At 47.6% G+C, this 25,308-nt stretch overlaps 1 protein-coding gene across 1 annotated transcript in view; it reads right to left on the reverse strand.

Moving 5' to 3' along the window:
• ntn4 (netrin 4) overlaps positions 1-23,079 on the reverse strand; it is a 60,105-nt gene extending 37,026 nt beyond the window's left edge. Inside the window, exons 1-2 of the mRNA XM_060843274.1 lie at positions 22,893-23,079; positions 19,375-19,901 (exon numbers count right to left, since the gene is read on the reverse strand). Coding sequence (XP_060699257.1) covers positions 19,375-19,901; positions 22,893-22,953 — 588 coding nt within the window. The 5' untranslated portion in view covers positions 22,954-23,079. The remainder of the gene's footprint in view (positions 1-19,374; positions 19,902-22,892) is intronic.
• Between the last annotated feature and the right edge of the window lie 2,229 nt (positions 23,080-25,308).

Consider the following 25,308-nt stretch of genomic DNA (forward strand, 5'->3'; position numbering starts at 1 on the left):
AGAAGGTGATGGAGGGAACAAAACAGAAAATGATGTGTCAATTTGAACTGACATCTAAGAGTAGTAATTCAATGTTTGCGATGACATGGAGCCAGTGTAGGACTGGGGTGGACACGGTCAGAAGTCACATGACACCACATTATAGTCCAACAGGTTTATTCAAAATCATAAGCTTTCAGAGTGAAGTCACCTGACGAAGGGGCAGTGCTCCAAAAGCTTGTGATTTCGAATAAACCTGTTGGACTATGGTTGTGTGACTTCTGACAATGTTTGCGAGGTAAAGAAAGAAAGTTTGCTGACTGGTGCAAGGACTGAGATTGCAGTTTTGGGTGAGGCCTATGGGGCGACACTGTGGAGGATCTATTTTACATTGTGAGAAGGAACAATCTGGATCTCTCTGGCCACGAGGATGGACATTATCAATGCTTTCAAATGAAACTAAACAGGCAGTCAAGGGAAATAAATTTTTAAAAATGAACATGAAGGCTATGCAGGTAGTGTAGAAACTGACTGCATTTTTCTGCATGGATTCAACAGGCTGAATGGCTTCCCATTCTGCTATCATAAAGATTTTATGGCAACTAATGAATATGCATATGCATCAAGACTTGATTAGGAGATAAATCCTCCAGTCAGATCACAGGCTTGTACATTCCTATGTTTATCCGTTCTTTTAAGTGTAAGATTTACTCAAGCTGTTTAATTGCTGCTTAAGGAATGAAAGCAACAGAGAGTTTTAAATTAGACGTTAGGTATTGCCTCGAGTGACAGATATTAGATCATTAAACCGACTGGAACGGCATGGGTCATATCAATAACGTATTTAAAACTTTCTACGCATGCTTTCTGTCAACACATCATTACAAATTTCAGGATCTTCTTTCATAATGTAACGAGTGCCTGTCCTGTCTTGTCCTGCTCATGGCTAATTCTAGCAGGAGATCTGCTATCACGATATGTCACACTTCTGTCTTGCAACAGCCTCATCGATCCACTGCATCGAGACCACTATTGGTCTTCAGGGCTCACTATGGGCAAGAGCGTGTATTTACAGTGCCACACACTCATATAGGCAGTACCATTATCAATGCAGTTACAGGGATTTATTACAAAAATAAGATACGACCTGACATTGAAACAGGGGTTGAACAGGTCAAATGATCCTGCCCTCTGACCCCATTTCCCTGGTGACTGCAGTGGATCTTTATTTTGAGCATAAGCTCTTCATCAGAAATGTGGGGGAGGCTCAATGGAGCGGAGTGACAAACGGAAGCGGGGGGGGGCTGGGGGGAGCTGGGAATGTGATAGGTAGATGAAGGTCGGGGATGATAGTGATAGGTCAGAGCAGACGTGGAGCGGATAGGTGGGAAGGAAGATGGACAGGTAGGACAGTTCAAGAGGGCGGTGGCGAGTTATATTGGATTAGATTACATTACTTACAGTGTGGAAACAGGCCCTTCGGCCCAACAAGTCCACACTGACCTGCCGAAGCGCAACCCACCCACACCCCTACATTTACCCCTTACCTAACACTATGGGCAATTTTAGCATGGCCAATTCACCTGACCCGCACATCTTTGGACTGTGGGAGGAAACCGGAGCACCCGGAGGAAACCCACACAGACACGGGGAGAACGTGCAAACTCCACACAGTCAGTCGCCTGAGTCGGGAATTGAATCCGGGTCTCAGGCGCTGTGAGGCAGCAGTGCTAACCACTGTGCCATCGTGCCGCCAAGTTGGTGGGTGAACTTGCAGAATGTTTCAGAGAATGTCTCTGAGACACACACACACACACACACTAAACAACCCCACCGCCCTGTGGCCAAACACTTCAATTCTCCCTCCCACTCCTCCAAGGACATGCAAGACCTGGGCCTCCTCCACCGCCAGATTCTAGCTGATGCATGGAGGAAGGACGCCTCATCTTCTGCCTTGGGACCCTCCAAACACACGGGATCAATATTGATTTCACAAGTATCCTAATTTCCCCTCACCCCATCTTATCCCAGATCCAACCCTCCAATTCAACTCCACCCTTTTGAGCTGTCCTACCTGTCCATCTTCCTTCCCACCTATCCACTCTATCCTCCATTCCGATCTATCACTATCACCCCCCCCCACACCTCCATCTACCTGTCGATTCCCAGCTACCTTGCCCCCAGCCCCATCCTGCTCCCATTTATCTCTCAGCCCCCTGGGCCTCCCCCACACTCCTGATGAAGAGCTCATGCTCTAAACTTTGACTCTCTTGGTCCTCAGATGCTGCCTGACCAGCACCACACTTTTTGACTTTGACCTCCAGCATCTGCAGTCCTCACTTTCTCCTGCAGTGAGTCTTGCCAATGGAAGACTGATCAATACAATCTATTGGGGTGACCTGGGGAGAATGAGCCAGTTTTGGACTGTCCATGCTGTTCCACAATGGGCACAGTGCAATCGAGGCAGAAGGGAGGACTGCAGATGTTGGAGATCAGAGTCTAGACTAGAGTGGTGACCTGCTGTGCTTTTCCAGCACTGCTCTAATCTAGACAGTTTTAGAGTTTGAGGCTGCACAAGAAAGCCAAGATCTTGGTGATTGATTTACTAGATTGGGGGCCTAGTGTTCATACAAACATATAAATAAGGAATGAGTAGGCCCTTTGAACCTGGTCCACCATTCAATAAGACCACGGCTGTTAGGATTTGAATCTCAGCTCTATTCTGCACATTCCTGATAATCTTCCATCCCCTTGGTAATGAAGAACACACCTCTGCCTTGAAAATATTTGAGGATTTGAAAGACTCTGTAGCCACCAGTAATGTGCAGAGACTGGAGAAACTGTCACAGGACAGAAGAGGAGGGGTCTGAGTGTTCACGAGAAACCAGGGGGAAAGAGTCAAAACAAGAGGATACTGATTGAAGATAATTTCTTCCAGACCAAACAGGAAATGAGTTTGAATCTGGAATGCAGTGTCTGACGCACGTTTGATGGTAATTTTCTTCAGGGAATTGGATAAATATTTGAATGGGAGCAGAAAATGCAGAACTATTGGGCCAGAGTAGGTGAATGGGTGACCTGTCAATAGCTCCTTCAGTTAGCAGCCGCAGACACAACGGGCTGAACAGACTCCCTCTGTGCTGTAAGATTCTGTAACCTGATCTTAATTAATGCTAGTGAACTTAGAAATAAAATTGGAAAAAAGGAAAAAGATGTGCAGATAGGAGTGACATTTTTGTGATTGAATGGGTTTCCTGTTTAGGGTGTTGTAAACTGGATTGTGAAAATGTTTACTTGTAGGGCTTCATCCAAGAACAGAATCCCTCCAAAATCTGGCTTAAAGAGACAGCTACGGCTCAGTGGTACCATTTTCGCCTCTCAGGACGTGCCTTACATTCAAGGTTTGAGTCTAAAGGGTAGATGTTATTGAGGGAGTAAGGTATCTGACCAAGAGTTGGGGAAGGGATGGTAGGGGGCTGCTCCACAGTGACCTATCAAATTCTACACCTCACATCTAAAATGGATTGCCTGGCCATTATCACACTCTGCTAATCATATGCACAAGTTGGCAAATCCATTTCCAACAGTGATGATGCTACTCAGGTACTGAACTGGCTGTACCAGAGGTTATGACAAATGCTATATAAATACAGCTTTGTGACCGCCATATTTCCATTGTGCGAATCCTGCTCAGATCCGCCCAAGTATAAGTGTGCGCAGCTCTGGGGCACAGAAAGACACTGGGGCGATGGTGTAGTGATAATGTCACAGGATTAGTAATCCAGGCTAATACTCTGGAAACGTGGGTTAAAATCCCACCACAGCAGGTGGCATAACTTGAATTCAATGTAATCTGGAATTTAAAAACTGGTCCAATTGAGATGATGTCAATTGTTGTAAAAACTCATTCCCTTTAAGGGAGGAGATCTGCTGTCCTTAAGTAAAAAGTGAGGTCTGCAGATGCTGGAGATCAGAGCTGAAAATGTGTTGCTGGTTAAAGCACAGCAGGTCAGGCAGCATCCAAGGAACAGGAAATTCGACATTTTGGGCCAGAGTCCTTCATCAGGAATGAGGAGGGGGTGCCAGGCAGGCTAGGATAAAAGGTACGGAGGAGGGACGATGAAGATGTGATAGGTGGAAGGAGGTCAAGGTGAGGGTGATAGGCCGGAGTGGGGTGGGGGCGGAGAGGTCAGGAAGAGGATTGCAGGTTAGGAGGGCGGTGCTGAGTTCAAGGGAATCGACTGAGACAAGGTGGGGGAAGGGGAAATGAGGAAACTGGAGAAATCCGAGTTCATCCCTTGTGGCTGGAGGGTTCCCAGGCGGAAGATGAGGCGCTCTTTCTCCAACCGTCATGTTGTTATATTCTGGCGATGGAGGAGTCCAAGGACCTGCATGTGGGAGGGAGCGTTAAAGTGTTGAGCCACGGGGTGGTTGGTTCGGGCATCCCAGGTGTTCCCTGAAGCGTTCTGCAAGTAGGCGGCCCGTCTCCCCAATATAGAGGACGCCACATCGGGTGCAGCGGATGCAATAGATGATGTGTGTGGAGGTGCAGGTGAATTTGTGGCGGATATGGAAGGATCCCTTGGGACCTTGGAAAGAAGTAAGGGAGGAGGTGTGGGCGCAAGTTTTGCATTTCCTGCGGTTGCAGGGGAAGGTGCCGGGAGTGGAGGTTGGGTTGGTGGGGGGTGTGGACCTGACGAGGGAGTCACGAAGGGAGTGGTCTTTGCGGAACGCTGATAGGGGAGGGGAGGGAAATATATTCCTGGTGGTGGGGTCCATTTGGAGTTGGCGAAATGACGGCAGATGATACGCTGTATACGGAGGTTGGTGGGGTGGTAGGTGAGAACCAGTGGGGTTCTGTCTTGGTGGCGGTTGGAGGGGCGGGGCTCAAGGGCGGAGGAGCGGGAAGTGGAGGAGATGCAGTGGAGGGCATCGTCGATCATGTCTGGGGGGGGGGGGGGGGGGGGGGAACATCCATCTACTATAAACCGACTGACTCCCACAGCTACCTGGACTACACGTCCTCCCACCCTGCCCCCTGTAAAAACTCCATCCCATATTCCCAATTCCCTCGTCTCCGCCGCATCTGCTCCCAGGAGGACCAGTTCCAATACCGTACAGCCCAGATGGCCTCCTTCTTCAAGGACCGCAGATTCCCCCCAGACGTGATCGACGATGCCCTCCACCGCATCTCCTCCACTTCCCGCTCCTCTGCCCTTGAGCCCCGCCCCACCCGATGTGGCCTCCTCTATATTGGGGAGACGGGCCGCCTACTTGCAGAACGCTTCAGAGAACACCTCTGGGATGCCCGAACCAACCAACCCAACCACCCCGTGGCTCAACACTTTAACTCTCCCTCCCACTCCACCGAAGACATGCAGGTCCTTGGACTCCTCCATCGCCAAAATATAACAACACGACGGTTGGAGGAAGAGCGCCTCATCTTCCACCTGAGAACCCTCCAGCCACAAGGGATGAACTCTGATTTCTCCAGTTTCCTCATTTCCCCTCCCCCCCACCTTGTCTCAGTCGATTCCCTTGAACTCAGCACCGCCCTCCTAACCTGCAATCCTCTTCCTGACCTCTCCGCCCCCACCCCACTCCAGCCTATCACCCTCACCTTGACCTCCTTCCACCTATCACATCTCCATCGCCCCTCCCCCAAGTCCCTCCTCCCTACCTTTTATCTTAGCCTGCCTGGCACCCTCTCCTCATTCCTGATGAAGGGCTCTGGCCCGAAACGTTGAAATCCCTGTTCCTTGGATGCTGCCTAACCTGCTGTGCTTTAACCAGCAACACGTTTTCAGATCTGCTGTCCTTACCCAATTTGGCCTGTATGTGACTCTAGACCCACTGCAAACTGTTGACTTGTGACTGCCTTCTGTGGAATTAGGAAGGGTAATAAATGGTGTCCCTGCCCACATACAATTAATGAATTAAAGGAATGGTTAAATCACAATGTAGGATGATACAACTTGCCCAAGGGCTCAAAGGTATAGCACTACGGGGTGATAAAGAGTTGTGTGAAATTATTACAGGCCAGATGGAAGAAAATGAGTTCTCCCGGTTGGACAGTCCTGAACAATGGGACCATTGCTGCCAGGTCATTCTGAGCTGAAAGCACGAAGCACTGCTGTGTACAAATAAAGGGGAGTGGAAATCTAGATACATTGCCTGTGCCCCAATGTCTCAGAGGGCTCCAAAGGACAGAATTGAGTTGGCTGGAGCTTGGGAACAAGAAGGGCTCAATCAATTGCTCAGTGTGACCTACTAGTGGGAAGGTGATGAAAATTAAAACATAGATATGAATGCATCAGAGAGATTGCAGAATGAATTCACAAGAATGGTTCCAGGCATGAGAAACTTCAATTCTGAGAATGGATTAAAGGAGATGGGACTGTTCTCATGGACAGAAGAAGGCTGAGAGGTGATTAGATAGAAGTTTTGGGTAGAGGGCTCTCGGCAGAGCAGATATTGGGAAATCGCTCCTGCTCATAAAAGGATCAAGAATGAGAGGGCACAGATTTAAACCAATTTGCGAAAGAAGCAAGGTGATGTGAGAAGTAAAACTTGCTTCACACAGGGATCTGATGGAGGCAGGTTAAATTGAGTCTTATAGAGAGGCTTAGAGAAGCTAGGCAGGAGAGTGAGGTCAAGATGTGATGCCCATTTAGCGATTCTCCTGCACCCTAACAATTTTGTGATTCAGGGTTGGTAAGAGAATGATAAGGAGCATGCAGTTCAGACAGCAAAAGTAAGTTCAGTGGCAGGACAGTTGTCATCAAAATAGGCTTCAGGGGCCAAAATGTCCAACTCCTCTCTCGATTTATTCGCTTCAGAATTCCTGGTTCATTTGCACAGCTGACTGCCATTCAGCTAACACTCTGCTGGAAAATGTCACAGGTTTGGGCTGAGGTGTGATGCCGCATGTATTTGAATAACATACCCCCACCCACTACGAAGGGGTCAGCTATGCAGGATGGAATAAAGGAAGAAGATAGTTAAATGGGAAGGCGTGGCAGGCAGTGGGAGGATTAGCCGGGTTCCATGAATGTGGAAGTTTTGGAGGGTGGAGGAAATGCGGATTATATGTGAGTTGAGACACGTGGGGGAACTGGGTGTACTGGGGGTGTGTAGGGGCTGGCCAGAGTGCCTCTGGGAGCGTACCACATATAGTGGGCGGCACAGTGGCACAGTGGCTAGCACTACTACCTCACAGCGCCAGAGACCCGGCTTCAATTCCCGCCTCAGGCGACTCTCTGTGTGGAGTTTGCACATTCTCCCAATGTCTGTGTGGACACCCTCCGGGTGCTCCAGGTTCCTCCCACAAATCCAAAAAAAAAATGCAGGTTGGGTGAATTGGCCATGCTAAATTGCCCGTAGTGTTAGGTGAAGGGGTAAATGTAAGGGAATGGGTCTGGGTGGGTTACGCTTCGGCAGGTCAGTGTGGACTTGTTAGGCCGAAGGGCCTGTTTCCACACAGTTAGTAACCTAAAAAGGTGAGAAATTCATGTCACGAAAAGCTCCTGAGGCATTGTTCTCAGGCCTCATGGGACCAGAGGTTCAAGGCCCCATGGAGAATATGCTTGGGCTGGGCAGGGCGGACCAGACATCTTTTTAGCATCCACAAGTAAGATACCTTGACAGGAGTTGATTTGAAACTGAACAACTCGGGAAGCCCGGTCTCCACAGCAACATGGGAATGAGTCATTCGGTGTGATAAATGTATTTGCCAATGTTGTCAAAAAGAGTCCAAATGTATATAGAGTGTGTAATCACCACAGTGCATGAAGTAACATGTTCAAAATTCTTTTCAAATTCTTCACTCCCCCTTCATGACCCACACCCTGAAGCAGTTTCATTCTTTGATGGGTTTGGGAATTTGCACTTGATCTTTTAACTTGAATCACACATATGTTTGGTGTTTCAGTGATGTGTGTAAACTAATGACCACTAATGTCAGCTGGCTTCAAAACTCTCCGTGCTCTGGGCTAAACACTAGAGATTGTCAGGTTTTCAGGAAGAGAGGGTAACTGCATGCAACAATCCGACATTACAACATCGACAGAGATAACTTTGGATCCTGCACAACATCTCATGTTCTAAGACAGATCCACATTGGCACTGTAAATTACCTTGGATTTTACAGATAGAATCATAGAGATGTACAGCATGGAAATAGACCCTTCGGTCCAACCTGTCCATGCTGACCAGATATCCCAACCCAATCTAGTCTCACCTACCAGCACCCAGCCCATATTCCACCAAACCCTTCCTATTCATATACCCATCCAAATGCCTCTTAAATGTTGCAATTGTATTCGCCTCCACCACTTCCTCTGACAGCTTATTCTATACACGTACCACCCTCTGCATGAAAAAGTTGCCCCTTAGGTCTCTTTTATATCCTTCCCCTCTCACCTTACACCTATGCCCTCTAGTTCTGGACTCCTCAACCCCAGAGAAAAGACTTTTTCCATTTATCCTATCCAAGCTCCTCATGATTTTGTAAACCCCTATAAGGTCAGCCCTCAACTTCCAACATTCCAGGGAAAACAGGCCCAGCCTGTTCAGCCTCTCCCTATAGCTCAAATCCTCCAACCCTAGCAACATCCTTGTAAATCTTTTCTGAACCCTTTCAAGTTTCACAACATCTTTCCGATAGGAAGGAGAACAGAATTGCACACAATATTCCAACAGTGGCCTAACCAATGTCCTGTACAGTCACAACATGACCTCCCAACTCCTGTACTCAATACCCTGACCAATAAAGGAAAGCATACCAAACACCTTCTTCACTATCCTATCTACCTGTGACTCCACTTTCAAGAAGCTATGAACCTGTACTCCGAGGTGTCTTTGTTCAGCAACACTCCCTAGGATCTTACCATTAAGTGTATAAGTCCTACTAAGATTTGCTTTCCCAATATGCAGCACCTCGCATTTGTCTGAAATAAACTCCATCTGCCACTTCTCAGCCCATTGGCCCACCTGGTCAAGATCCTGTTGTAATCCAAGGTAACCTTCTTCGCTGTCCACTACACCTCCAATTTTGGTGTCATCTGCAAACTTACTAACTGTACCTCTTATGCTCACATCCAAATCATTTATGTAAATGATAAAAGTAGCGGACCCAGCACCGATCCTTGTGGCACTCCACTGGTCACAGGCCTCCAGTGTGAAAAACAACCCTCCACCACCACCCTGTCTTCTACCTTTGAGCCAGTTCTATATCCAAATGGCTAGTATTCCGTGAGATCTAACCTTGCTAATCAGTCTCCCATGGGGAACCTTGTCGATCACTTTACTGAAGTCCATATAGATCACATCTACCGCTCTGCCCTCACCAATCCTTTTGATTACTTCTTCAAAAAAACTCAAATCAAGTTTGAGACGATTTCCCACGCACAAAGCCATGTTGACGAACCCTAATCGGTTTTTGCTTTCCAAATACGTGTACATTCTGTCCCTCCGGATTCCCTCCAACAACTTGCCCATCACCGATGTCAGGCTCACTGGTCTATAGGTCCCTGGCTTGTCCTTACCACCCTTCTTAAACAGTGGCACCACGTTAGCCAACCTCCAGTCTTCTGGAACCTCACCTGAGACTATCAATGATATAAATATCTCAGCAAGAGGCCCAGCAATCACTTCTCTAGCTTCCCACAAAGTTCTAGGGTACACCTGATCAGGTCCTGGGGATTTATCCACCTTTACCCGTTTCAAGACATCCAGCACTTCTTCCTCTGTAATATGGACATCTTGCAAGATGTCACCATCTATTTCCCTACAGTCTATATCTTCCATATCCTTTTCCACAGTAAATACTAATGCAAAATACTCGTTTAGTATCTCCCCCATTTTCTGCAGCTCCACACAAAGGCCGCCTTGCTGATCTTTGAGGGGCCCTATTCTCTCCCTAGTTACCCTTTTGTCCTGAATGTATTTGTAAAAAACCCTTTGGATTCTCCTTGATTCTATTTGCCAAAGCTATCTCATGTCCCCTTTTTGCCCTCCCGAATTCCCTCTTAAGTATACTCCTCCTGCCTTTATACTCTAAGGATTCACTTGATCTATCCTGTCTATACCTTTACATATGCTTCCTTCTTTTTCTTAACCAAACCCTCAACTCCTTTAGTCATCCAGCATTCCCTATACTTACCAGCTTTCCCTTTCACCCTGACAGGAATATACTTTCTCTGGATTCTCGTTATCTCATTTCTGAAGGCTTCCCATTTTCCAGCCGTCCCTTTACTTGCGAACATCTGCCCCCAATCAGCTTTTGAAAGTTCTTGCCTAAAACCGTCAAAATTGGCCTTTCTCCAATTTAGAACTTCAACTTTTAGATCTGGTGTATCCTTTTCCATCACCATTTTAAATCTAATAGAATTATGGTCGCTAGCCCCAAAGTGCTCCCCCATTGACACCTCAGTCACCTGCCCTGCCTTATTTCCCAAGAGTAGGTCAAGTTTTGCACCTTCTTTAGCAGGTACATCCACATACTGAATCAGAAAATTTTCTTGTACGCACTTAACAATTTCCTCTCCATCTAAAGCCTTAACACTATGGCAATCCCAGCCTATGTTTGGAAAGTTAAAATCCCTGACCATAACCACCCTATTATTCTTACATAGCTGAGATCTCCTTACAAGTTTGTTTCTCAATTTCCATCTGACTATTAGGGGATCTATAATACAATTCTAATAAGGTGATCATCCCTTTCTTATTTCTCAGTTCCACCCAAGTTACTTCCCTGGATGTCTTCCCAAGAATATCCTCCCTCAGCACAGCTGTAATGCTATCCCTTATCAAAAATGCCACTCCCCATCCGGTCTTGCCTCCCTTTCTATCCTTCCTGTAGCATTTGTATCCTGGAACATTAAGCTGCCAGTCCTGCCCATCCCTGAGTCAAGTTTCTGTAATTGCTTGATATCCCAGTCCCATGTTCCTAACCATGCCCCGAGTTCATCTGCCTTCCCTATAGGCCCCTTGCATTGAAATAAATGCAGTTTAATTTATTAGTCCTACCTTGTCCCTGCCTGCGCTGTTTGACTTGCTTCTGTTCTCAACTGTGTCAGTCTCCGATTGATCTCTTTCCTCACTTCTCCATGGGTCCCCCCCCTACCTTACTAGTTTAAATGCTCCCAAGCAGCTCCGACAAATTTCCCTGCTAGTATATTAGTCCCCTTCCAATTTAGGTGCAATCTGTCCTTCGTGTACAGGTCACTTCTACCCCAAAAGAGATTCCAATGATCCAAAAATGTGAATCCTTCTCCCATACATCAGCTCCTCAGCCATGCATTCATCTGCTCTATTCTCCTATTCCTGTCCTCACTAGCTCGTAGCACTGGGAGTAATCCAGATATTACTACTCTCGAGGACCTCCTTTTTAAATTCCTGCCTACTCTCTGTAATCTCCCTTTGGAATCTCAACCTTTTCCCTTCCTATATCGTTGGTTTCAATGTGGACAATGACCTCTTGCTGGCCCCTCTCCCCTGTGAGAACATTCTGCACCCTCTCTGAGACATCCTTGATCCTGGCACCAGGGAAACAACACACCATTCTGATTTTTCGCTGCTGGCCACAGAAACATCTGTCTGTACCTTAGACTAGAGAATCCCTTAACACAATTGATCTCTTGGAACCCAATGTACCCCTCGTTGTATTAGAGCCAGTCTCAATACCAGAAACTTGGCTGTTCGTGCTACGTTCCCCTGAGAATCCATTACCCCCTACATTTTCCAAAACAGCAAACTTGTTTGATTTGGGTATAACCACAGAACACACCTGCACTAGCTGCCTACCTTTCTTACCTTTCCTGGAGTTAACCCATCCATGTGACTGTATCTGAGACTTTCTCCCCTTCCTATAACTGCCATCCATCACATACTGTTGCTGTTGCAAATTCCTCATTGCTTCTAACTGTCTCTTCAACCGATCCATTCGATCTGATAAGATTCGCAGCCAACAGCATTTATTGCAGATATAATCTGCAGTAACCCTTAAATTCTCTTTAAACTCCCACATCTGACAAGAAGCACATATCACTCTACTAGAGGCCATTTTTGCTCCTTCACAATCTACAGACCCAGAAAATAACACCATCTTATTCCTCTACAAAATACTGGCCCAGGTTAGATTAATAGTTATGGCTTATATTTTAAGTTTAATCAAGAGACATATCTCAAAAAACATATAATCAAGAAAAAACCCACTCCACTCACTACTGCAGATTTTCTGTAGGCCACTTAAAACAATTAACTTATTCAATTCTGAGCTGTGAACTTTGTCCAAACAGTTCCTCAAGATCGTTTGTGAATTTCACTGTTTGTTAATTTTCCCAGACACACTCTGATGTCCAGCAATACATGAATTCAAACAGCAAAGATAGTGATGTGCAGGTTCACTCTGGTGTCAGTTTCTCTCTCGCTCTCTCTCTTTCTCCTGCACTGACCATACCATGTGCTTCCTTTTCTGTTCTTCTCCCTTTTAAAACTGCTGTTGTTTTGACTTTTTTCCCCCCAGAAGTTCCAAAACAATGCAACAGCATATAAAACAGTAATTGCTGCTCCAGGAATTTGAGGAAATCACCTCCAACACCTAAAATACCTCAAAAAAGAAAGGACCAGCTGTTACAGCCAGAAAATTTTTCCCGTCCTCCATCTTGGATTACCCAGAATTCCTTAATATCAACATTTTGGGGATTACCATTGACCAGAAACTCAACTGGATTTACCACATAAATAGTGTAACTGTAAGAGCAGGTTAGAGGCTAGGAATACTGCAGTGAGTAACTGACCTCCTGACTCCCCACAGCCTGTCAACAAGATAAAACTCAGGAGTGTGATCGAATACTCCCCACTTGCCTGTTTGAGTGCAGCTCCAGCAACACTCAAGAAGCTTGACACCATCAAGGACAAAACAGCCTGTTTGATTGGCATCACATCCATAAAAATACACTCCCTCCACGACAGTACACACTGCTGCTACTGAGGATCTATCTATAAGATGCACTGCAGAAATTTGACACTGATCCTTAGACAGCACCTTCCAAATCCATGACCACTTCCATCTAGAAGGACAAGGGCAAGTACTACATGGGAACGCCACCACATGCAAGTTCCCCTCCAAGCCACTTACCATCCTGACTTGGAAATATATCACCATTCCTTCACTGTCGCTGGCTCCAAATCCTGGAATGCCCTCCCCATTGTGAGTCTACTTATAGCACATGGACTGCAGTAGTTAAGAAACTCACCACCATCTTCTCAAGGGGAACAAGGAATGGGCAGTAAATGCTGGCCAGCCAGTGATGCCCATGAACATGAGTGAATAAGAGAAAACTACCGTCATAGAGACACCTCCCACACACAGACATCCCCATTCACAAAGACAACTTTGACCCCTCATTCAGAACAATTCTAACTGGAGGACTAAGAGCAGGCTAAGCTGATGGAGATTGTTCACAATTATTTTTGGTCACAGGACGAGTGAATGAGGCTTATGGGATTATCAACACTTTCTCCTAAAACTGCACCCCACCTACTCCTGTCCTAGAAGCCCCAACCTCAGGGAATGAATGTCCCAGCATCTATGCTGGCAAGCCCTTCATTGTATATATGTTTCACTGCCTTCACCTCTCATTCTGGTGAACTGCAGGGAATATTGAAACAATTCACTTAGCCGCTCCAGGCAGAAAAGGTCTCCAATTCCAGAGATCAATCCTGATAAGAGCCAGAAACATTATTCTGTCAGCTGAAAATTGAGAAATTTTGTTTTTGACTCTGAAACGTGACATCCCAACATTGACCCCTATGTGTCACCACTTCCTGCCTTCTGTCACTGCGAATAAACCCTCTCTTTAGTTCCACTCTCAGATCTCTGTCCTGCCACAGACTCATGCAGCACAGAAAGAGATCCTTTGGTCCAACCAGTCCATGCCAATCAAAATCTAAAACTAAACTATTTGTCAAAGTGTCCCCTGGCTTCACAATCTCTGATTTTATTTGTCTATTATGGGATAAAGGCCTTTTGATAATCCAGAACAATTACATCTTCTGCATTACTTGTGTCGAATCTATATTAACTCATCAAACAAATTTAACAATGATGTTGCTGTGCAAACAAAGCAAGGATAATGTAGAGAAAAAAAACTTTTTCACACAGTGAATGGTTAGTGTTTGGAATGTGCCTACTGGAAATGTGGTGGAGGCAGCTTCAATTGAGGCATTCAAGAGGGCATTGGATAGTTATTGGGATAGAACTGTTGCGCAGGGGTGTGGAGGAAAGGCAGGAGATTAGCACTTGGTATTGGAACCAGTGAAGACATAATGGGTTGAAATGGAGACAAAGGATCGTGTTGGAGGGTTGCTCTTCAGTCTGGACGCCTGTGAACAGTGGTTTGCCACATGGATCGGTGCGAGGTTCACTGCTTTCTGCCATCAATATAAATGATTTGGACAAGAACTTAGTAACAATGGTTGGTAAATTTGCAGATGACATCAAATTGGTAGTGTGGTGAACAGTGAAGAAGGTTACCTCAGAGAACAACAGGATCGGAGTAGATGGACCAAGGAGTGGCAGATAGAGTTTAATCTAGAAAAATGTGAGATGCTGGATTTTGGAAAAGCAAATCAGGGCTGGGCTTATGCAGTTAACAGTAAGGTCCTGGGGAGTGTTGTAAATTCGTAGTTCCTCGAAAATGAAGTCACAAGTAGACAGGACAGTAAAGGTGGTGTTCGGTACACTTGCCTTTATTGGTCAGTGCATTGAATATAGGAGTTGGGAGGTCATGTTGTGGCTGTACAGGACATTGGTTAGGCCACTTTTGGAATACTGCATGCAATTCTGGTCTCCCTACTATAGGAAGGATGTTGTGAAACTTGAAAGGGTTCAGAAAAGACTTACAAGGATGTTGTCAGGATTGGAGGGTTTGAGCTATAGGGAGAGGCTGATTAGACTGGGACTATTTTCCTTGGAGTGTTGGAAGCTGAAGGATGGCCTTATAGAAGTTTATAAAATCAAGAGGGATGGAAAAGGTGAACAGCCAAGCTCTTTTTCTTGAGGTGTGGGAGTCAAAAACTAAAAGGCATAGGTTTAAAGTGAAAGGGGAAAGATTTAAAAGGAACTTAAGGGGCAACATTTTCATGCAGAGGGTTGTGTGTGTGTGTGTGTGTGTGTGTGTGTGTGTGTGTGTGTGTGTGTGTGTGTGTATAATGAACTGCCAGCCAGAAGTCAGAGAGGCTGCTACAATTACAACATTTAAAAGGCATCATAGGGATATGGGCCAAGTGCTGACAAATGGGACTAGACTAATTTAGGATATCTGGTCAGAACGGACAAGTTGGACCCAAAGGGTCTGTTTCTGTGCTGTATAGCTGTATGACTCTATCTGACTGTAAATCATTGGTATATACCACAAAGAGCAAGAGGCCCAGTACTAATCTCCATGAAATCCCATTGCAAACAGACTTCCAGTCACAGAATCATCCGATTACTTTGTTTCCTGTCAATGAACCCTTTGGTCCACTAGACATTTGTTCTCTGGCCAGGTTTTCACATGGCACTTTGTCAAAAGCCTTGCTAAATGTAATATACATTACATTAACTACACATCCCTCATCACTCCTGCTTTTGATCTAAAAAATATCATTCAATCATATTAGTTGGGAATCACCGTCCCTTAACAAATCAATGTTGACTGTCCTCTATTAATCCACTAAAGCATTTTAGCGGTCACATTCTGGGCAGTAATTGCTAAGGGCCCAGCTTCTAATGAGGATAGAATTTAAGTTACCTGTGAAAGCTTTGTCTCAAATTGGAGATCATGCAGCAGTGAGCAATGAGGGTGAGATTTCCAATGTAGGAAGGTGGTGGGGGGGGGGGGGGGGGGGGAAAGAGTATTTCCCCATCCACTCTTTGATTTTGCCTTCTTTGACATCAAAGGAAAAGTCTAAATATCACATTTTGCCGCCCACTCCTGAAAATCTAAACATTAACAGACCAAGAAGGGTGATCTCTCTCGATGGTGGCCCCAGAATGGTTTCAGTATTTGCATTTTGCCAATTAAAGAAGAGCTGTACTGTTAAACTTTTAAAGTTATTCTACTGGTACCAAAGATTTTGTCCCGAGGTACCTTGAACCCAAAATGGTGCCAAAAGTGACGACTTTCTAATTTTTCTACCTGAGCACACGTGACAATAAAACCTGATTTCTTACTGGTCACCTCCTAAATGATGAATATCACGTCCCTCCCATTTGAAACAACAGGACACTCCCACCTACACTCTGATCGTCCAATACTGCACATGTAGCCATCGGGGATTAATCAGAACCTCTGCTGTTGCTTCTCTTAACAGCGTGAGATAAATTTCATCAGGAAGTGGTGAGTTATCCACTCTGTAAGATGCTCAACCCCACACTACTTCCTTCAAGTGTGTTTATCTGTTTCAATATTTCATATTCCTCTTCATGAACCACAATATCTCCTTCTTTTGCGAAGAGAGGTGCAAAATATTTAATAAGGGCCATGGTCATGTTATCCACCTCCACTATTTTGCTTTTTGATAGGCCCTACTCCTTACTTGCTTAATCTCTAGTTCCTTATGCATTAATAAAACTCTGTGTGTGTGTGTGTGTGTTGGGGGGGGGTGTGTTGGGGGGGGTGTGGGGTTTCTAGATGTTTGCCTGACAACGTTTTTTTTCATGCTGCCTTTTTACTTACCTCATACTGTGTTTTCAGCCCTGTAATTTCTATAGTTGAAAATGTGTTGCTGGTTAAAGCACAGCAGGTCAGGCAGCATCCAAGGAATAGGAAATTCGACGTTTCGGGCATAAGCCCTTCATCAGGATTCCTGATGAAGGGCTTATGCCTGAAATGTCGAATTTCCTATTCCTTGGATGCTGCCTGACCTGCTGTGCTTTAACCAGCAACACATTTTCAACTGTGATCTCCAGCATCTGCAGACCTCATTTTTTACCCTGTAATTTCTATAGTCTACTAGGTTTTCTGCAACTCTGAAATCTTACTGGACTGGAAACATTCATTCTGCTTCTTTCTCCACAGACACTGTCAGACCTGCTGAGTTTCTGTTTTGATTTGAGCACCGTGAATCTGTCCTTGATTGTCACATCTTAGCCTTTAAGCGCCTTGATGTCTAAAAAGTTGTGGATTTGGGAGTCCCATTCATTTTCTTTTTCGTTGCAATACTTTTTCTTCTGAACCATCAGTATCTCTTCCTAGTGTGTTTCCCACTACTCAAACACTGATTTACCTTCAAACAGCAGGTGAGTACACAGAAAAGTACCAAGCATTCAGTTTTAGTGTGTAGACTGTGGAGTCACAATCCAAACCAAAGAGTTAGGTTCTGAAGAAGGTACGCAACAAAGTGACCAGGATTCTACGTGCAATGCAGGTTGAGAAAAGTCACACAGGATCCTAGTCTTTATAAACAACAGGCATAAATACAAAACCAAGGAAGCTTTGGTGAGCCTGTATAAAACATAAGGTCAGCCTCAACTGGAATCCTGTGACCAATCCTGGGCACCACACTTTAAGAATGACGTGAAAATCTTTGGACAGGTTGCAGATTAGACTTATAATAATGTTTACAGGGATGAGGGAATTTTGCTTCAGCAGATAACCCAGAGGAGCTGGGACTGTTGTCTTTGCAATGTACAGATGAGCTCAAAGTGATGACATCCAATCAAAATGGAGCGTGAAGAACAGTTCTGGTTGGTGAAACAGTGAGAACCAGAGGGCAAAAATTTAATATGGTTGGTGAAAATGTCATACATGTCTGATATGTGGCCATCGGTTATTTTGTTTGTCGTGAAGAAACTGGAGGGCAATATTTTCTCCTGCTTGAATAAGGAAATTTCTTCACAGCAATTTGTCAAATGTATACCACCGGCACGGTGGTACAGTGGTTAGCACTGCTGCCTCACAGCGCCAGGGACCTGGGTTCAATTCCCACCTCAGGCAACTGACTGTGTGGAGTTTGCACGTTCTCCCCGTGTCTGCGTGGGTTTCCTCCGGGTGCTCCGGTTTCCTCCCATAGTCCAAAGATGTGCGGGTCAGGTGAATTGGCCATGCTAAATTGCCCATAGTGTTAGGTAAGGGGTATATGTAGGGGTATGGGTGGGTTGCGCTTCGGCGGGTCGGTGTGGACATGTTGGGCTGAAGGGCCTGTTTCCACACTGTAAGTAATCTAATCTATATTCAATTCCAAATTAACAGTATCTCTCACACTTCACCAGCATTCATCATCCGAGTTGCAAGAAGTGATTAAGACATTATCATTGTTGTTATGATGTGACAGCTACTTTGTAACAATCGCCAAAATGATTGTGTCAATTTGTAATTAAACACAATTAAATATTAAAGTCTGCCCTCCTTCCTTAATGTGACCTTCAGTCATAACATACATATCAAGTCCAACACATTTAAAGCTGACAAATGGTCACCCCTAATGTGGAATGGGGGATAATAATGGGAAATAAACGAATAAGGATCAATGTACTTTTAACCAGAAACTGACACCTTTAAACAGTATGGTACTCCCTCAACGCTGCCCCCTCAACACTGTGGTGCCTCTTCAGCGCTGACCCTCTTGACACTGTGGCACTGCATTAGGGTTGAACCACCCCCAACACTGGCATTCCGAGTGCTGACCCCCTACCCTGACACTGCAGCACTCCCTCAGCAGTGACCCACTCCCAAACACAATGGCCCTCTCTCAGCACTGACTATCCAACACTGCGGCACTCCCTCAGCACTGACCTCCACTGACACTGCGGCGCTCCCTCACCGTTGACCCCCACCGACATTGCAGTGCTCCCTCAGCACTGACCCCCTATCCAGACACTGTGGCACTCCCTCAGCACTGACTCCCTACCCTGACACTGCAGTGTTCCCTCAGCACTGACACAACCTCCCCCCCCTCCCCCACCCACCGTGGCGCTCCCTCAGCACTGACCCTCCAACACTGCGGCATTCCCTCAGCGCTGTCTTCCTGACAGGTTAAAGTGGGAAACTGAGGTGCTATATGGCTGAATGTAGACATTTTGATGAAGAACAGGAGAGTTCTGGCCAATTTCTAATCCATCAAAGATTGACAACAACAAAAACAAGTCACTTCTTTCACTGTGGCTTGTGGCAATGGGCACTGAATACCTAAGGTGCAAAATCTCTGTACAGCTGAACAGTAATTGCATCCTGAAAGTATCTCATGGACAGAGGGGAGCAGTTTGGAATGGCCTCAGTTTGTGAATGGTACTACATAAATGCAAGCTGCTTCTATCTTAAATATGTATGTCTCAACAAGGAGTCAGGCCCATAACCATTCACAGCCTAAGTCAGCACCATTCCAGTCAATACGAGTAAAAATAGTTACCTCTCCTCTGTTACAAGGGAATGGATTTGAATATCTGGAAGTACAAATTGCCCCGATCTGGTTCAGGTCATCAGGCAGTCCAAAGGTCTCACTGCAGTTTGTGGCAAAATATTTGTAGGGTTTCCAGGTGGAGCCGAAGTCTTGGGAACGTTCCAGAACCATGGCAGCGGGTCTGGGAGATTTAAAGATCATGATGAGGTGGGTGAAGTAGAAGTAAGTGTCCAGATCCAGCTGGATGGTCTCTCTGTAACTCCCCGGGCTGGATTGCCACCAGGTCTGCGGGAGCTGGAATGATGAATCGGTCATCGCCACCGCTGGGTGGGAATGCAGGCTAGAACTCCCACTACATTTCCCACATGTCAATGCCTCTGAGCAGCCCCTTCCCAAGTGTGAGCAGAAGAGCTGAGTGCTGTTTACTCCACAGGTGGTGCTGGTTTGGAGCTGCCTGGCTGCTGCCAGGTTTCCCAGGTGAGGATTACAGGCACCGGACTCACAGTGCCTCCTCACCCCTGGCACATCCACCAACCCTGAAACAGACAGAGGCGGGAATCCAAATTACTGACAGCAGTAAGCACAGCATCATCACTGCCACACAGCACAACAGCAAACATCTCCAACGGTAAAATTCAATCCTGTTTCACTGTAGATTGATATAACGAGAGACAAAACTCCTTCATCTAGATACACAATCCTTGTGCTACTCAGATGGTGCAATTCACATTTAGTTACTTCCAAATGGAGTAATCTGCAGGTTAGGTTTTGTACACGGAGGTAGACACAGCAGTGCCAATCACAGCTGTCAATATATGCATAACTCCAGGGACACTGTACAATCTGATATTACACCCAATCAATCTCCTGTATCTCTGCTGGAGACTGTACAGTTTGATCCTTGGGCTCAGTTACTCTCCCCCTGGCCTCAGGCAGTCTGGGGTCACTCTCTCTCCCCCTGGTCTCCGTCAGTCTGGGGTCACTCTCTCTCTCTCTGCCCCTGGCCTCAGACAGTCTGGGGTCACTCTCTCTCTCCCTCTGGCTTCAGATAGTCTGGGGTCACTGTCCCCCTGGCCTCCATCAGTCTGGGGTCACACTCTCCCCCTGGCCTCAGACAGTCTGGGGTCTCTCTCTCTCTCTCTCTCTCCCCCTGGCCTCAGACAGTCTGGGGTCTCTCTCTCTCTCTCCCCCTGGCCTCAGACAGTCTGGGGTCTCTCTCTCTCTCTCCCCCTGGCCTCAGACAGTCTGGGGTCTCTCACTCTCACACTCTCTCTCTCCCTGGCCTCAGACAGTCTGGGGTCTCTCACTCTCACACTCTCTCTCTCCCTGGCCTCAGACAGTCTGCGGTCTCTCACTCTCACACTCTCTCTCTCCCTGGCCTCAGACAGTCTGCGGTCTCTCAGTCTCTCTCCCCCTGGTCTCAGACAGTCTGGGGTCTCTCTCTCACTCCCCCTGGACTCAGACAGTCTAGGGTCTCTCACTCCCCCTGGACTCAGACAGTCTGGGGTCTCTCACTCCCCCTGGACTCAGACAGTCTGGGGTCTCTCACTCTCTCTCTCTCCCCCTGGCCTCAGACAGTCTGGGGTGTCTCACTCTCTCCCCCTGGCCTCAGACAGTCTGGGGTCTCTCTCTCTCTCTCTCTCCCCCTGGCCTCAGACAGTCTGGGATCTCTCTCTCTCTCTCTCCCCCTGGCCTCAGACAGTCTGGGGTCTCTCTCTCTCTCTCTCTCCACCCCCCCCGGACTCAGACAGTCTGGGGTCTCTCACTCTCTCTCTCTCTCCCCCTGGCCTCAGACGGTCTGGGGTGTCTCACTCTCTCCCCCTGGCCTCAGACAGTCTGGGGTCTCTCACTCTCTCTCTCTCCCCCTGGTCTCAGATAGTCTGGGGTCTCTCACTCTCACTCTCTCTCTCCCCCTGGACTCAGACAGTCTGCGGTCTCTCAGTCTCTCTCCCCCTGGTCTCAGACAGTCTGGGGTCTCTCTCTCTCTCTCCCCCCCTGGACTCAGACAGACAGTCTGGGGTCTCTCACTCCCCCTGGACTCAGACAGTCTGGGGTCTCTCACTCTCTCTCTCTCTCTCTCTCTCCCCCTGGCCTCAGACAGTCTGGGGTCTCTCTCTCTCTCTCTCTCCCCCTGGCCTCAGACAGTCTGGGGTCTCTCTCTCTCTCTCTCCCCCTGGCCTCAGACAGTCTGGGGTCTCTCTCTCTCTCTCCCCCCCCCCCCCCCCCCCCCCCCAGACTCAGACAGTCTGGGGTCTCTCTCTCTCTCTCCCCCCCCCCCGCCCCCGGACTCAGACAGTCTGGGGTCTCTCACTCTCTCTCTCTCCCCCTGGTCTCAGATAGTCTGGGGTCTCTCACTCTCTCTCTCCCCCTGGCCTCAGACAGTCTGGGGTCTCTCACTCTCTCTCTCCCCCTGGACTCAGACAGTCTGGGGTCTCTCACTCTCTCTCTCCCCCTGGTCTCAGACAGTCTGGGGTCTCTCAGTCTCTCTCCACCTGGTCTCAGACAGTCTGGGGTCTCTCAGTCTCTCTCCACCTGGTCTCAGACAGTCTGGGGTCTCACTCTCTCTCTCACTCTCTCTCTCCCCCTGGCCTCAGACAGTCTGGGGTCTCTCTCTCTCTCTCTCTCCCCCTGGCCTCAGACAGTCTGGGGTCTCTCACTCTCTCTCTCCCCCTGGCCTCAGACAGTCTGGGGTCTCTCACTCTCTCTCTCCCCCTGGCCTCAGACAGTCTGGGGTCTCTCACTCTCTCTCTCCCCCTGGTCTCAGACAGTCTGGGGTCTCTCACTCTCTCTCTCCCCCTGGTCTCAGACAGTCTGGGGTCTCTCTCTCTCTCTCTCCCCCTGGCCTCAGACAGTCTGGGGTCTCTCTCTCTCTCTCTCTCTCTCCCCCTGGCCTCAGACAGTCTAGGGTCATTCTCTCTCTCTCTCTCTCTCCCCCTGGCCTCAGACAGTCTGGGGTCTCTCTCTCTCTCTCTCCCCCTGGCCTCAGACAGTCTGGGGTCTCTCTCTCTCTCTCTCTCCCCCTGGTCTCAGACAGTCTAGGGTCATTCTCTCTCTCTCTCCCCCTGGCCTCAGACAGTCTGGGGTCTCTCACTCTCTCTCTCCCCCTGGCCTCAGACAGTCTAGGGTCATTCTCTCTCTCTCTCCCCCTGGCCTCAGACAGTCTGGGGTCTCTCACTCTCTCTCTCCCCCTGGCCTCAGACAGTCTAGGGTCATTCTCTCTCTCTCTCCCCCTAGCCCCCGTCAGTCTGGGGTCACACTCTCTCCTTGGCATGATGAGTGCCAAGTCTCTATGGTCACATTGCGCAGTTATATTGTCTTCAGTGACTGAGCTGGGACTGGGATCAGTGGAAACAAGCTGTTCACCTACTGAGGGGAGCACAAGAAAGCAGCACATGGGGAGGGAGAAAGGGAAGGAGTGTGAGAGAGAGAGAGAGAGGGGGGGGGGGAATGGGAGTGAGTGAGAATGGAGGAGGCAGGGTTGGAGTGAGGGCTCTGTGCTCTGAGACCTGTCCCCTCCTGGTACATACCGGCTGCCCGGGACAGCCAGCCCAGGGCCAGGAGTACACCGGCGGCCAGCAACACGCTCATCTCCGTCCCTCGCTCAGTCGCTGCCGACAGCCCCGGGATCAGTCCCGAGGAGCCGGCTCCCTGCTCCCGGATAGCGCTCTCCTCTCCCCGGCTCCTACATCTCCCTGAGCAGCCTGTCCTCCCGCTTTATATAACTCCCCCTCCCCCCAGGCCGGCCGGCCCCCGTCACTTGTTCAAGAATGTCCGCTCACACACACCCTCTCTCCTCCCTCTACCTTTCCCTCCCACTCTCTTCTCCCTTTATCTTTCCGTCTCCCTCGCCATTCCTGTATCTCCCCTCGCCCTGACACCTCCCTCTATCTCTTCCTCTTTTTCCTCCTCCTCAATCTTTCTTTTCTCTGTCTTTCTATCTCTTCCTCTCTGTCTCCTCCTTTTCTCCCTGTCTCTGATTTCAGTCTGCACTTTCTCCCACATCCTCCTGACATTCTCCTCTCTCTTTACTTTCTCCCTCAGCCTCAGGATTTCTTGCTCCCTCCGTTCCTCTCTCTAATAATTTGCTCTTCACTCCCTCAGTCTCTCTTTCTGTCGTCCCCTCTCTTGTCTGTGTTGTCCCCTCTATCTCCAGGTGTCTGTCTCTCTTGAGGAAGCTCCTTTCACTGACTCCATCTCTCTCTATTTGTGCATCTACCTTTAGCTGTTTCTATGTCTCTGTTTTTATCTTTCTCCATTATTATCTCTATTTATTTCTCTCTTCTGTTTTCATTTCTCAACCTATATTCAGTGGGAGCCACTGAGGTTCAGACCCTCACTTCTCACTCACTCAGACCCTCACTTCCCCCCCTCACTCAGACCCTCAGTCCTCATGGAAAATCCCATCACCATGAAACACCGTTTGAGTTCAGTTCTTTCATCTTTACAACTCCTCAGGGTTTGGGATCTCCTCTTCATCTATGAATTATTCCGCTCCCCTACCCCCACCAGGTCCAGTTCACTCTATCCCATCCCCGGCTGTCCCTTTCTGACCCCTTGAACTGACAGCCACAACCTGCAAGGCAACCAGGGGGTTGAGAGACTCACAACTGTACACAGTGAAAACCCCAGGCTGGCAAAGCAGTCAGACTTGAAACAAATTAAACCATGGGAGAGAGGGAGAGGTGACAAGAGAGATTGGGAGAGAATCAGAGGGAGAGAGAGAGAGAGAGACTTGAGGAGAGAGACTGGGAGAGGAAGTGAGAGACTGGGGGGAGGGAAAGAATCTGGGAGATACAATGTGTGAGAGAACAGTCAGAAAAAGGAGAGAAGTGGACTGTGAGACAGCAAGAGTTAGAGAATCAGGAAGAGAAGGACTGGAGGAGTAGAGAGAATGGGCAGGGAGAGAGATAGGGAAGAGAGAGAGGGAGGGTGGGAGAGAAAGAGAGAGGCAAAGAGATGGAGAGAGGGAGAGAGAGAGAGAAGGGGGAGAGAGAATTGGAGACAGAAGAAGAGACAGAGAGTGGAAAATAAGGAGATAAAAAAACCGGAGAAGGAGAGAGTAAGAGGGGGTGTGACAGAGAGGTAAGAGTGAGAGACTGGGAGAGAGGAAAAGAATGAGGGAGACAGAAACAGGGAGTGAGAGAAGCAGTCCATGTCCAAATGTAGCAGCATCTGGACAATATCCAAGCTTGAGCTGAGAAGTTACAAGTAACATACATGCCAGATAATTACTGTATTCCACCTCAGAGAATTTGACCATCACCGTTTGCTGTTCAATGGCATTACTATCACCGAATCCCCCACTATCAACATCCTCAGGGTTACTATTGACCAGAAACTGAACCAGGTTCATTTGAAGAAGTAACAAAGAGGATTGATGAGGGCAGAGCAGTAGATGTGATCCATATGGACTTCAGTAAGGCATTCAACCAGGTTCCCCATGGGAGACTGGTTAGCAAGGTTAGATCTCACGGAATACAAGGAGAACTAGCCATTTGGATACAGAATTGGCTCAAAGATAGAAAACAGAGGATGGTGGTGGAGGGTGTTTTTCAGACTGGAGGCCTGTGACCAGTGGAGTGCCACAAGGATTGGGCTGGGTCCACTACTTTTTGTTATTTATATAAATGATATGGATGTGAGCATAAGAGGTACAGTTACAAAGTTTGCAGATGACACCAAAACTGGAGGTGTAGTGGACAGCGAAGAAGGTTACCTCAGATTACAATGAGATCTTGATCAGATGGGCCAATGGGCTGAGGAGTGGCAGATGAAGTTTAATTTAGATAAATGTGAGGTGCTGCATTTTGGGAAAGCAAATCTTAGCAGGATTTATACACTTAATGGTAAGGTCCTGGGGATTGTTGCTGAACGAAGAGACCTTGGAGTGCAGGTTCACAGTTCCTTGAAAGTGGAGTTGCAGGTAGATAGGATAGTGAAGAA

The sequence above is a fragment of the Hemiscyllium ocellatum genome, chromosome 23, assembly GCF_020745735.1.
Source record: "Hemiscyllium ocellatum isolate sHemOce1 chromosome 23, sHemOce1.pat.X.cur, whole genome shotgun sequence".
In the NCBI taxonomy this organism is placed as follows: Eukaryota; Metazoa; Chordata; class Chondrichthyes; order Orectolobiformes; family Hemiscylliidae; genus Hemiscyllium; species Hemiscyllium ocellatum.